At 43.6% G+C, this 14492-nt stretch overlaps 1 protein-coding gene and 1 non-coding gene across 2 annotated transcripts; both read left to right on the forward strand.

Moving 5' to 3' along the window:
- Positions 1–1262: 1262 nt before the first annotated feature.
- LOC129855342 (myocilin-like) lies at positions 1263–14218 on the forward strand. Its single transcript, XM_055922891.1, has 5 exons — positions 1263–2131; positions 8638–8703; positions 11672–11764; positions 12756–12967; positions 13149–14218. Exons 1-5 carry the CDS (start codon positions 1645–1647, stop codon positions 13719–13721), a joined length of 1431 nt encoding a protein of 476 aa, XP_055778866.1. The 5' UTR covers positions 1263–1644; the 3' UTR covers positions 13722–14218.
- LOC129856318 (U7 small nuclear RNA) lies at positions 7570–7622 on the forward strand. Its single transcript, XR_008759726.1, has one exon. It is a non-coding gene; the product is annotated as a U7 small nuclear RNA (small nuclear RNA).
- Positions 14219–14492: the final 274 nt, after the last annotated feature.

Consider the following 14492-nt stretch of genomic DNA (forward strand, 5'->3'; position numbering starts at 1 on the left):
TTGTAAACTGGGGATTATTAGGTGACCATGATGGTTTGAGGGCCAGATTGGGAATTTAGCCAGGACACCGGGGTTAACACCCCTACTCTTACGATAAGTGCCATGGGATCTTTAATGACCTCAGAGAGTCAGGACACCCGTTTAACGTCCCATCCGAAAGACGGCACCCTACACAGGGCAGTGTCCCCAATCACTGCCCTGGGGCATTGGGATATTTTTTAGACCAGAGGAAAGAGTGCCTCCTACTGGCCCTCCAACACCACTTCCAGCAGCATCTGGTCTCCCATCCAGGGCCTGACCAGGACATAAAGAGTGAAAAAAAAGACAATAGTAAATAAGTTTATCCAAACAATAATTACATCCCTAGAGCAGTAAAATAATATACATAGATACCATATACAAAGAAAAAAAAAAGTTTTTTTGTTATTGTGTGAAAGACAGAGGGATTGACAGAGAGAGGGAGAGAGTATATGAGTGAGAGAGGGATAAAAGGGTCTAAAGCAGGTGTGGTTTTATGGCGTGTGACTCATGTTATATTAAACTAGAGATTTAAACCCCAGTGGCTGAGTGGAAAATCACCTTGTGAACACACACATACACACATGCACATACATGCACACATACACTCACAATTAATCCAGCTATTGATTGACTCATACCTCCAGCCCTTCCTAATGGTGGTAGGAATCTGGACAGCATAGGTCAGGTGTCCTGTAAGCGATCAGTATTGCTCATTACGAACCAATCGTCTTCTTGCACCATAAGGGAACACCCTGCCACCCATGGAGCTCTCCGTCTCTGGGGGGAGGTAACTCAATCCCCCAAGGCCCACCTACCCCTCGTTTCCCTGGGGAGACTCCCTTGCCAAGCCCCCCTACCCCCCTGAATCAAACACCACATATAGCTACAGATAACCCAGCCCTGTGGTTGCTGGCAGAGAGGGCTACTGGATATAGAAACATCAACAGATTTCAAAAGGATGAGGGCAAAGGAAACTGAGAGCCACCCTCTCCTTGCTTACCCTCTTTGCACATGCATGCACACATCAGCAAGCACGTGCAAACACAAATACATACAAACACTCCTAGGGCGCTGGAATGTATTTGTTGTTGAGACAATCCCAGAAAAACACACTCTCTCCTGCCTTTTCTTCCTCCCCCTCTTTCTCTTTCTTCTCCTCCCTCCCTCTCTTCCTGCCCCCCTCTCACCTCTCCTCACTTTCCTCTCTCTTTCCCTCCCTCCCAGATTGTATAAATATCCCTGAGCTGTTTAGAGGGACTCAGAGACCTGAGGACCCTGACCTGAGAAACAAACAGACCAGAACAGAGAGGAGAGAGAGAGAGGCAGACAGCAAGACAACAGACAGAATAATACGAGAATAAGAACAAGAATCAGCAGTAACACATTAGGGAAATAAAGTAAGATAAATAACAATAAGAAATAAGGAGACAGAGAACATTTGGGCCAGAACTAAGTGAAGTGATAAAGGGGCAATCACCACAGCAAGACAGAGAAAGAAGAGCTGAAACACAGAGTGAAATAGGAGAGACATTGATGAGACAAAGAGAGTGAGAGAGACCAGAAGAACCGTGTCTAGTTTACATCTGTGTGTAGCCCACTTGTGTGGTTGTGTTTGTATCCACCATGTGGCTGCTGCTTAGTGTTTGTGTGTTCTGTCTGCTGCAATATGGTGAGGGGCAGGACCGGGCCACTCTCTGGAGAGGGAACGACCGTAGCGGGCACTGCCAGTACACCTTCACCGTGCCCAGCCCCAGCGAGAGCAGCTGCCCCCCTACAGCCTCCGGAGGACCAGAGATGGAGGGGCTCAAGACTAGACTCAGCCTGCTGGAGGTATTGGTGGCCAGGCTGACTGGAGGGGAGACAAGGGGTCCTGGGCTTGGGGCGGGAACCCAGGCTGGTCTGCAAGAGGCTCTGACCCAGGCCATGGGAGAGAGGAGTCTGTTGCAGGGAGAGAAGGAGCATCTGGAGAGAGATGTGGAGGGGCTGCAGAGGAGGGTGGAGGAGATGAGGAGAGAGACGGAGAGCCTGAAGAGCAGACCCTGCTACCCGCAAGCCCCTCTGGTGCCTCCCAGCGTCCCACTACAGGACAGTGGTCTGCGACTTGCCGGAGGTAAGTAACAACATCTGTTTCTCTCCTCCTTCTTCTCTCCTACTGGAGAGAGAAAGCTCATATGATTCCTGATGAAGAACTACACCACTTATAGACAGACTGTGGCATATGGAGGTGTTCTCCAGTCTGGCTCGGAGACATACAGTGGAAGTCGGAAGTTTACATACACTTAGGTTGGAGTCATTAAAACTCGTTTTTCAACCACTAAACAACTTTCTTGTTAACAAACTATAGTTTTGGCAAGTCGGTTAGGACATCTACTTTGTGTAAGACACAAGTAATTTTTCCAACAACTGTTTACAGACAGATTATTTCACTTATAATTCACTGTATCACAATTCCAGTGGGTCAGACGTTTACATACACTAAGTTCACTGTGCCTTTAAACAGCTTGGAAATTCCAGAAAATGATGTCATGGCTTTAGAAGCTTCTGATAGGCTAATTGACATCATTTGAGTCAATTGGAAGTGTACCTGTGGATGTATTTCAAGGCCTACCTTCAAACTCAGTGCCTATTTGCTTGACATCATGGGAAAATCAAAAGAAATCAGCCAAGACCTCAGAAAAAAAGTTGTAGACCTCCACAAGTCTGGTCCATCATTGGGAACAATTTCCAAACCCCTGAAGGTACCAAGTTCATCTGTACAAACAATAGTACACAAGTATAAACACCATGGGACCATGCAGCCGTCATACCGCTCAGGAAGGAGATGCGTTCTGTCTCCTAGAGATGAACGTACTTTGGTGCTAAAAGTGCAAATCAATCCCAGAACAACAGCAAAGGACCTTGTGAAGATGCTGGAGGAAACGTGTACAAAAATATCTATATCCACAGTAAAACGAGTCCTATATCGACATGAAAGGCTGCTAAGCAAGGGAGAAGCCACTGCTCCAAAACCGCCAAAAAAAAGCCAGACTACGGTTTGCAACTGCACATGGGACCGAGGATCGTACTTTTTGGAGAAATGTCCTCTGGTCTGATGAAACAAAATAGAACTGTTTGGCCATAATGACCATTGTTATGTTTGGAGGAAAAAGGGGGAGGCTTGCAAGCTGAAGAACACCATCCCAACAGTGAAGCATGGGGTGGCAGCATCATGTTGTTGGGGTGCTTAGCTGTAGGAGGTACTGGTGCACTTCACAAAATAGATGGCATCATGGAGGATGGAAATGTATGTGGATATATTGAAGCAACATCTCAACACATCAGTCAGGAAGTTAAAGCTTGGTCGCAAATGGGTCTTCCAAATGGACAATGACCCCAAGCATACTTCCAAAGTTGTGGCAAAATGGCTTAAGGACAACAAAGTCAAGGTATTGGAGTGGCCATCACAAAGCCCTGGCCTCAATCCTTTAGAAAATTTGTGGACAGAACTGAAAAAGCGTGTGTGAGCAAGGAGGCCGACAAACCTGACTCAGTTACACCAGCTCTGTCAGGAGGAATGGGCTAAAATTCACCCAACTTATTGTGGGAAGCTGGTGGAAGGCTATCTGAAACGTTTGACCCAAGTTAAACAATTTAAAGGCAATTCTACCAAATACTAATTGAGTGTATGTAAACTTCTGACCCACTGGGAATGTGATGAAAGAAATAAAAGCTGAAATAAATCATTCTCTCTAATATTATTCTGCCATTTCACATTCTCAAAATAAAGTGGTGATCCTAACTGAACTAAGACATGGAATTATTACTAGGATTAAATGTCAGGAATTGTGAAAAACTGAGTTAAAATATATTTGGCTAAGGTGTATGTAAACTTCCGACTTCAACTGTGTGTTTGCTGTACATCAAGTGTCTTGTGGTTTTGTAGGAGAGTCAGGAGATTCTGTGTTAACTGGAAGACCTGAGTAAAAATGTGACGCACACACTCAATGATGAGGCGCTTTCCTGTAACATAGAGGATTCCACAGAACTGTTTGTGTGGATAATGGTGGGTGTGTTCTTGTGCATGTCTGTGTTTGGGCAACACAAGGCGGTCGAAGTAGTGTCAGGCTTCTCAGCTATCTGTTTAAAGAGTGGAGGGAGGCAGAAGGTTCTAGAGGACAGCCAGGGTTAGTCTTTTATTTACAACCAGAGCCTTCTTTATGATGGTGCTTCCCTCAACTTTCCTCTACATTACCGGGGGGGGGGGGGGGGGGGGGGGGGCGTGATGCCGACGTGAGAAAAGACAAGCAGGACATGTTAGAGTCCCATTTCCATCTTACCTTATGGCTTTGATGATGTTTGACTCAGACCTTCAAGGGTGTTTGTGTGGGTAGGGGGGGGGGGGGGGGGGGGTTTATGTTGTCTCGTAAAGCTGACATAAATCCTCTTTCCCCAACTCCCCATCCACTACCTCCCCATCCCCTATCACAGTGCTGCCCTTCTACACACTCTAAACCTAAAAAGAAGTTAATTATTTCCCTGCATGGCTCTGTGGCATCTGGTTTGATCCTCATGTTAGCACTTGCAGGCTAAAACATACACAGGATTGTTCCAACTCAAGATCGCAAGAACAAGGATTTTGACACCAACCATTTTAGATTGTTAAGAAATTAGTTCTGATTTGGACCAAACTTCTTCCTATAAATAACTGTGAAGAGACCTCTGGTTGCATGTCTTGTGTGATACCGATGAGTGTCTGAACTGAGTGCCAACTGCTTGAACAGACAGTTCGGTACCTTCATAACATCATTACCTTGCACAAAGACATATAGTGATGCATGTCATTGACATTCACCCTCAGTGTACATCTATGTGCAATACGTGCTGCTCTGTTTTTGACCAACTGCAATTTGCCAATGTCCTTCTTTGCCGCACCTGAACACACAACTAGACAGTAGACCAAGTGCGACAAAACTAGGGCCTGTAAGACCTGTCTGGTTCACTGAGATATCAAGAAAGCACAGCAAAGCCTTATCATGTACAGACCTCTTCCCATTTTAGTAACCATTGAGTCTATATGTTTTGGCCATGACAGCATGCTATCTAGCATGACACCCAGCAGTTTAGTCTCTTCAACTTGCTCAATAGCCACATTATTCAATAATAGATCCATATGAGGTTTAGGGTTGAGTGAGTGATTTGTCCGAAAAATTATACTTTTAGTATTGTTTTATATTTAGCACCAGCATATTGCTAGTTACCCATTCTAAAACTGATTGGAGATCTATGTTAATTATTTATTTTACTGTTGTAGCCGACGTGTACTGTATACTGTTGAGTCGTCAGTGTACATGGACATGCAGGTCAGTGGAAGGTCATTAGTAAACACAGAAAACAATAATGGTCCAAGCCGGCTGCCCTGTGGTACACCACACTCAACATTCAACTTCCATTAAAGAAAACCCTCTGTGTTCTATTGGATAGGCAATTGTCCATCCATGATAAGGCAGAGGATGTTAATCCATAACACCTATGTTTTTCAGTAATATGTTACGATCAACGATGTCAAAGGCTGCACTGAGGTCTAACAAAACAGCTCCCACAATCTTATTATCAGTTTCTTTCATCCAATTATCAGTCATTTGTGTCAGTGCCGAGCGTGTTGAGTGCCCTTCCCTATAAGCATGCTGAAAGTCTGATGCTAATTTGTTTTCTGTAAAATAACATTGTATTTGGTCGAACAAGATTTTTTCCAAAAGTTTGCTAAGCACCAGTAACAGGCTGATTGGTCTGCTGTTGGAACTATTAAAGGCTGTTTTGCTATTTTTGGTCAGCTGAATGCCACTTGCCTCCCTTCAAGCCTGAGGGCACACTCCATCTTCTAGGCTTAGATTGAAGATGTGGCAAATAGGAGTTGCAATGTGTTCCGCTACCAACCTCAATAATTGACCATCCATGTTGTCAGTTCACCTCTTCCACACTAACTTTGCAGAATTCAAAGCTACAGTGCTTGTCTTTCATTATTTGGTCCATTATACATGAATATGAAGGCTCAGCATTTGTTGTTTGCATGTCATTCCTAAGTTGTCTAATCTTGTCAACAAAAAAGTTATTGAAGTGGTTGGCAATATCAAAGTTTATTTTAATGAATGAGCCATCAGCCTCAGTGAAGGATGGAGCTGAGTTAGCTTTTCTGCCTAGAATTTCATTTAAGGTCCTCCAGAGCTTTTTACTATCATTCTTTGTATAATTTATCTTTGCTCCATAGTATAGTTTCTTCTTCTTTTTGTTTAGTTTACTAATGTTTAGTTACTGACTCACCTCCCCCTAAATAGATTATGTTACGCAAGTTTTCTAATGGCTTAGGAAAAGGCAATGTTGTTGTAGAATAAATGCTATCAACAACAGCCAAGCCAAGAGACCCATGGTGAGTATGGCTGCATCCAAGAACAACAGCTCTGCTACACAACAAAGTGAAGGTGGACTGTGCCGAGAGATTGAGACTGAGGGAGACCTTCAGCCAAATATGAGCCTTTTATCTCCTCTCGGCTCTAATAACTCTAATAGCACAGGGTTAGAAGGTTTGATTGGGCCATCCTCAGGGAGCATGGGTATGAGTGTTTTGGTGTTTCAGTCTGTGAGAACTTGCTGTGGTCATGATGTTCTGCCAGATTTGCCCTTATATCCATCAAACACACACACAGACATGCACACACACACAAACAATGTGCACTTGTTTACCTGAGATGATGAATGACCTTGCCCCCTGGGAACTGTTTTGTAGTTCAGGGAAGCGAGACTCTTTCCCCTCACCCTCCCTCAGCCCTCCTCACCCCACCACCCTCCTCTTCCCATACCCTTCTGCCTAGACAGCATCCATTGACCCAGGTCATACAAGACATGAACAGAAGCAAATGTAAATGACCATTCTTATTGAGCAAGTTCAGGCAGTACAACTCTTTTCTTCTGTTTATGCCTGTTGAACGTGACTCTGGTCTCCCAACCTTCACCCCTCACACTTCTCCTCCTCCTTCTCCCCCAACTTTACCCCAAACTCATCCCTTCTCCCCACATGTGTAGTACTTACTATAGAATGTTGTAGTATACTGTAGAACAGTGTTTCCCAAACTCGAACCTGGGAACCCCCTGGGTGCATGTTTACATTTTTGCCCTAGCACTACACAACTGATTCAAATAATCAAAGCTTGATGATGAGTTGGTTATTTGAATCAGCTGTGTAGTGCTGGGACAAAACCCAAATGGGAAACCCTGCTATAGAATACTATAGTAAATACTGAAGTAGTATCCACAACAAAAACACCATGCAGTAATGTCTGCAAAAACACTACACTTTTTTAACTATATTAAATACTACCTTATTAAATTTGCATTTTACTCTGTCCATTCCCCTCCCCAATATCGCAATTTGTGCCACCCATAACTGAGAAACCTACATGCCAAGTATAGACCATATATTGTGTTCCCTACAGTTTATAGAAAAGACCACAAGTTCTGAAATATTCGTTCAGACCCCAGTCTTATCTACTTACCTACCTACTTACAGGTTTTGGAAAATGTGCTCTTTTAGTATTTCTCCAGTAGGTTTCCTGGAGGAGAAAGCCTCCACTTCTATGTCAAAGATAATAAAAACAAAAACACTATAGTAAATACGACAGTGATGTCCGCAAAGACACTACAGTAAATATTACAGTATACTACAGTCTGCAAAAACACTGCAGTAAATACTTCATTGTACTACAATCCACAAAACCACTACATTCATTATTACAGTATAATCTACAGTTTTCCTTTAATATGGTATTTATACTATAGTTAACTGTAATACTACAGTATGCTACAGTGAATGCTACAGTAAAGTCTACAAAAACACTACAGTGAATACTATAGTATTTTTTCATGTGGGTCTCCATCAAAATAGGAAATCAACATCAGTTTCCAGAGGCTAAGACTAACATGTTCTGCATCATTATGGCTCATTAGGAGCCAGTAAACTCTTCACACACAGACACAGACACAGACACAGACACAGACACAGACACACACACACACACACACACACACATTGCATAATTATGAGGCTGTTAACACGTTAACATGTTAGCATCCATCACTGTTATAGACCCAGTCACTGCTGCTGTTTATCAACACGGGTGAAGTGTTTAGTTTAGAAACTCTCAACTGTAATGGTTCTCTGAGGGGCTGAAGGGAAGGGGGGGGGGGGGGCAGAGGAGAGGGGGAGTGATGGGTGAGCCTTGGGGGAAATTTTGGCCTTGTTCCAGTTGAACTAAACTGGTATGAGGAATGGCTAACTGTGGTAGCAAGGCAGGTCGGGGGCTTCAAGACTAAAGGTTGCGTGTGTGTGTGTGTTCAACAGTCCGGCAGACTCCACAGCAGCTGGGAATCCACTCAGGAGTGTTTGTTTTCTCCTCTTACATTCCCTGCTGTCAGTAGTGCTGCCAGAGACCCCCTCACCACTCCCAACACACACTCAGAGACCCCATAGCTGGCTGATGTAGGCCGCTCTGGGCTTGATGGTCACTGCATGGTCAGGATTGGTGCTGTCATTGTACTGTGATGTTAAAAAGTGTGTGGGATTCTACATCCATGATGTGTTTGCAGATGCTGGTGTTCTCTCTCACCTGGTATCCAGTGCTGGAAGACAAGGGGACACTGGCAGTTTGAGAGGTAAGCTTCTGTGGTACCACTGAGTATGTGTTTGCATGTGTGTGTGCAAATCTAATTTCAACAGAATGAATAATGAACCAATAATTTGGAATTATTATTAATTCACAAATATCCCAGTATTACCACAAAATTAGTATAATTACAAAAAAATGCCATAAAATACATTTCAAATAAAAGCAGACTAGTTAGGCCATGAAGTAATTTCAACATCTTGTTTTGGTTGAGTTGTCAACTAATGTGAATTCAACAAAAAATGTCACCATGTCATTGGGTTTAGGTTCAAAGTTGGGTGAAAGAAATACAACATTCCCTTCCGTTGATGACTTTTTGCAAATCCAATCCCTTTTCCTTCTTTGAATCAACGTCATCACGTTGAATTCTTTTGTTGAAAAGACGTGGAAACAACGTTGATTCAACCAGTCTTTGTCCAGTGGGTAGTGTCCAGTCCAGTGTCCAGTCCAGTGTCATGGACAGATGTGCTAGGAGGTGCTCAATCTGCTCCTGAGGGTTGCTGTGTTGCAGTCATCACACCTGCAGCTGGAATGTGTAGGCATTGCGTCTCAGGTAATACATTAGGGGTAGATCGTGGTAGTCCTCCACAAGCCGCTTTGCCTTCTTCAAGCTACTGCGGACTCTGTGGTGGTGGTAGGTTGCCAGCAAGGTACTGCTCCAGGTCAGGTTCAGTCAGAGCATGTTGTTGTCGCAGGGCATCGATTAACTCCAAAACCGTTGGGTTTGTGGGACCAGCAAGTGCCCTGAAGGCCCGATGCCAATCCTTCACTGCTTTATTGATCTCCACAAAATCTTGCTGCTCGACAGCATCGTAGTAGTTCCACATTTCGGAAATAAACATACCTATGGCAAATGCCGGTGCTCTTTTGGTGAAGACTCCTCAAAGTGATCTCCAGTGCCCAATGTATGTCCCTCAAAGTGGCTCACAACTTTGCGCAGCTCCTGTTCCTCAGAGGATGTGGGGAATATCAGCTTCTCCAGATCTCCATAGCATCTCTCTACATCAGCGGGTAGAATGAACAAGAGCGCAGGGAGCATTTTGAGGTGGAGGGTGAAATTGGGGTCGCTGCGGTACATTGATGCCAGCTGTCTTGGGGCAAATTCCTCATTTCCTCCAACCAGTGTCGGGTACTAGTGCACTACATGTAATTCAACTAGTCATTGAATTACATTTTGCAGTGGCTTAGTGGTAGTTGAACTAAATTCAAATCTTGGTGGTAGTAGTTAATACATTTTTTGCCATGTAGCGTTATCGCTAACTACTAGAACTACACAATTGTTTTTGCAAAAATAAAATATGGTTGAAGTAAGCAAGAATTTCCTTTATTTTTCGGCTTCAGACCTGCCCAATTCTCACTTGAAACATAGTTTTTGTGTTTAATAGGCTGACTCGAGAGTGATCTGTTCCTACAATTTGTAGTCTATGAAATTTCAGATTTAGAAATAGTTTAGATGTAGTGAACTACTTTTTCAAAGTAACTTTAGCTAAGTAAACTATGTTTTTCTTAAGGGTAGCTTAACTTCTTCCAGTGTGAAGTAAAAGTATTTTCAGAGTAGCTTCCTCAACACTGCCTCCAACGCATGATTGTCCTGTATATACTGTATCTCCTAAAAAATATTTCATATATAGACATCAGATGAATTGCATGTTCAACTCGACATTGCTGTCATTTTGAAAATGAATCTTAATACAACATCAATAGTACAAACTTGTTGATGCTTTCCTCAGACTTATAGGGCAGTAAAATAAAAATAAAAATATATATATATAATATATAAAATATAGGCTGCTGGAATCACGGTCGACTGTCGCAGTCCCAAAATGGTGTACAACTGCCGTAACAAGGGTGGGGCCGCTTTGAATGATCTATCTACACTGCCCTACTTAGGCAAAGTGCAGTAACTACATTTTTTTTTAAATTCTTTTAAATGTAATATTATAATGTGATTAATGTGGTATTTATTTTTCTGACATAAGAACAAGCCAGTCGATTGGGATATATCATCAAGTACCAGAAATTGATGTCTGTCTAGATATTTTGCAGTACATTTTTTTACGTACGGTAGTTACTGCACTTTGCCTTTGTAGGGCAGTACACACCAGAACACGGACTGGCACAGGAAATTCAAGTTACGGGTCGTTGTGAAGATGAGAAACCTGTCTTTTCCTGGTCCGCTGTCATGCTGGAGGAATAGCTCTCCACTCGCTGTGCCATGGTAGCTCTCAGGGATGAGCAGGTTGTAGAGGGTCGGTACAGGGGCACTTGGATGTTCAGTAGGTCCTCTTTTTCTAAAGGCCAGGGCTTACTCAGGCAACAACAAAAAAAACATTATTTCTATTGGAGAATCGTTTAGCAGCAGATATTTGCATTCAACTGTTTAGTGCACGATCAGATGCGCTCGAGCCCATTCAGTTGGCGTTATGTGCCCATTCCGGTAGATATATAGCTTGGTCACATAATCAAAACAGAATTAGCATGTGCAAACTATTAGGTGCAGCTCATTTGCACACCCACAGTTACAGTTGCACAGTTCCTTTAATCATGACTGTATTGTTTTGCTACAATCACTTGCAATGAGTATACTTTTTTCATGAGCAATGACCAAACTAGGCTGGTTGTTTGAGATGTAATGATGAAAAACGAATGAAAACCACAAAATGTGCATATGCCTATCTTTCTAATCATAGTCTTAATAAACATAAGTAAAACACATCTACTCACAAAGCTCTACATTGTGGAGGTGATGTATGTTAGTACGGGGCTGGAACTAAAGCCTGCACAGTTCCCACTCTGTAGCTCTCTCTAGGTCCAGGGTTGAAGAGCACTGCAATTGAAGATTGATTCATTGACGGAGGCAGAACTCGACACCCTAAAGCCTGTGTCTCAATCAGAGCTTCTCAACGTTGTATCACCGGTTGTTTTCTGTCTGTCTGTCTGTCTCCTCCCCCCTCCAGACCCAGCATGGCGGTATGATGGCAATGCAGGGTTCCAGGAGTTGAAGGCTGAGGTGACTGAGGTTCCTGCTCCTAGTACTGAGGACAGCACAGGTGAGACACACACCTGGATATATCAAATTGGTCATTATCCTGATCCCAACAGTCCCAATACTATTACACAGTTACCCCCTCTCCACCCCTGCACAGCTGACCCTGCAAACACGACACTTCCCCCTGCTGACAGCCCCAAAACAAATATTGCTATTAATATACAGGTAAGAATAACACTAAATACCAGGGCAAATACCAACACCAGAACATGAGGGACTGCATGTGTTTGTATATGTTAAGTGCCTGACAGGGAGAGATCCACTGAAGCTCTACTGAACATACTGAGAGGCACATCTATGATAAGATCATCTCCACCATACACGTTTACCTCTGCACATTTCCACTGCAGTTTCTGTCACATCTAGAAAAAGACTGAAACGTCGACAAAATTAACAAGTTGAGATTCATGTTTGTGCTGGAGTTATTCATATCGTTGATGACCGTGCCTGTATATAATTACATAACCCCTCGCCCTTACACACACCACTCTGTCATGAATATCCTAAAGGTATTTTAGGAAGAGGTAAATATACAGCAGCCTGATCATTTTCTCAGTGAGAGGCTTGAAGTGGTGGAGGATTCCTTCCTGTATCTGATGACTCTCAGCTCAGCTGCTCTTCTACTAACTCGGTACCACACACACACTCATAGGGCTTGTTAATTAGCAGAGATGCCAAACTGTTGTAAACCTGCTATCTGTTTCCATTATGAGAAATGATCATCTCTCAGATCTTTTAGCAGCCGTTACCTCTTCCCTCCATACCCCTATCCAAAAACAGGATTTACCACTGATTGTCTCTACACACACCTCTCTCCTCTCTCTCTCTCTCTCTCTCTCTTCCAGGGTGCATCGCAATAGTATAAAATAGCATCAGCACCCCTGACATCTAATGACCTGTCCCTATAACTGCCCCCCCCCCCACTATCTACCCATCTCTCTTTTCATCTCTCTAACTGCTCTCTCTCTCCCTTCCCCCCTCCTCTCTCCCAGGCTGTGGAGAGTTGATGTCAATAGGAGAGCCAGTGTCCCATCGTAAGGCTGATAGTATAGCTGGTAAATATGGGGTGTGGATGCAGGATCCGGAGGCTGTGGCGCCCTACGGAGGGAAGATGGTGTGGCGCATCGATACAGTGGGGTCAGAGGTCAGACAGCTGTTTGGTTACGAGGACATGGACCAGCTCTCTAAAGGCTACCCCTCAAAGGTGGGTGACTGGACTGACTGGCATGGGATAGACCTAGAGGCTAACCTTAACCATAGATCTAAGATCAAATGACCTTACCTCTAACCAACCCCACCTTAACCATTAAGGGATGATAACATATTGATGTATAACGTAAAGTCTGTAACCATGACCAGACTGTATTATCATTATTTATTACAAGGTGTTGCTGTTGCCGGAGCCAGTGGAGAGTACAGGAGCGACTCTGTACCGCGGCTCTCTGTACTACCAGCGCCGCCGCAGCCGCACCCTGCTGAGGTACGACCTGGCATCTGAGAGCATCGCCGCCCGCCGAGACCTGCCCCACGCCGGCTTCCACGGCCAGTTCCCCTACTCCTGGGGCGGCTACACCGATGTGGATCTTGGGGTGGACGAGCAGGGCCTGTGGGCCGTCTACAGCACCAACAAGGCTAAAGGAGCCATCGTTGTTTCCCAGCTGAACCCACACAACCTTGCGGTGAAGAGGAGCTGGGAGACCAGCATCAGGAAGAACAGCGTGGCTAACGCTTTCGTCATCTGTGGCCGTCTCTACACGGTTGCCAGCTACACTGCTCCTAACACCACCATCAACTTTATGTTCGACACAGCTACTGGCCAGGGGAAGCAGGTGGCGCTACCCTTCAGGAATAAGTACCTCTACAACAGCATGGTGGATTATAACCCTGCCCAAAGGAAGCTACACGCCTGGGACAACTTCCACATTGTCTCCTACGACGTCAGGCTGGGTCACCAGTAGAGGAACTCACAACAAAAACCTTTCAAAAAGACTTTCTCTTGTCTTTAGAGCAGTTAGTGTGGTAGTCAGTGGTTAGAATGCTATTATTTACCACCTTCATCAATGCGAAGGTTTAGTAGTTACCAAAACTGGCCACAGCAGTGATTGAGATGAAGCTTTTTCAAGCAAATTGTGTTATGAATTAAACCCCCTGCAGGTATGTTGTTTCAGTGGGAAGGCTTTTGCTGTGGCACAGTCCACAAACATGTTTATAGAGGAATTATTTTTCTACTGTTTTATTGTCAGAGATCGGCTTTTATTGTGTTTTGATGTATAGTGTTGAAAGGGAGGTGAGGGGTCAAAGAATAAATAATTAAGTTTACTTCTTGCATACTATATCATTGGTCATCATACAAACTGTATTGTGTATAAAACTCCTTCTGACCTGTGCATTGTACACCACTATTACATTATGTACAAATTCATACAAAGGTCAAATAAAAGTTATCCATTCTAAATAACAATGACTTGTTTATTTTTGTATAAAAATCAATGACTTCTAGTAGGCACACGTGACTGATAAAAGTGTCTGCTAAATGGCATACAGTATATACAGTACCAGTCAAAAGTTTGGACACCTACTCATTCAAGGGTTTTTCTTTATTTTTACAATTTTCTACATTGTAGAATAATAGTGAATAAGTCAACTATGAAATAACACATGAAAACTTTGAAATAACACATGGAATCATGTAGTAACCACATCAAATGTATGTTATATTTGAGATTCTT

The sequence above is a fragment of the Salvelinus fontinalis genome, chromosome 5 (assembly GCF_029448725.1).
Source record: "Salvelinus fontinalis isolate EN_2023a chromosome 5, ASM2944872v1, whole genome shotgun sequence".
In the NCBI taxonomy this organism is placed as follows: domain Eukaryota; kingdom Metazoa; phylum Chordata; class Actinopteri; order Salmoniformes; family Salmonidae; genus Salvelinus; species Salvelinus fontinalis.

Coding starts and splice junctions, on each gene's coding strand:
- LOC129855342 (XM_055922891.1), top strand. CDS start 1,645: ATGTGGCTGCTGCTTAGTGTTTGTGTGTTCTGTCTGCTGCAATATGGT. Junction 11,765..12,755: donor TAGTACTGAGGACAGCACAG/GTGAGACACACA, acceptor CCTCTCTCCCAG/GCTGTGGAGAGTTGATGTCA. Junction 12,968..13,148: donor CTAAAGGCTACCCCTCAAAG/GTGGGTGACTGG, acceptor ATTTATTACAAG/GTGTTGCTGTTGCCGGAGCC.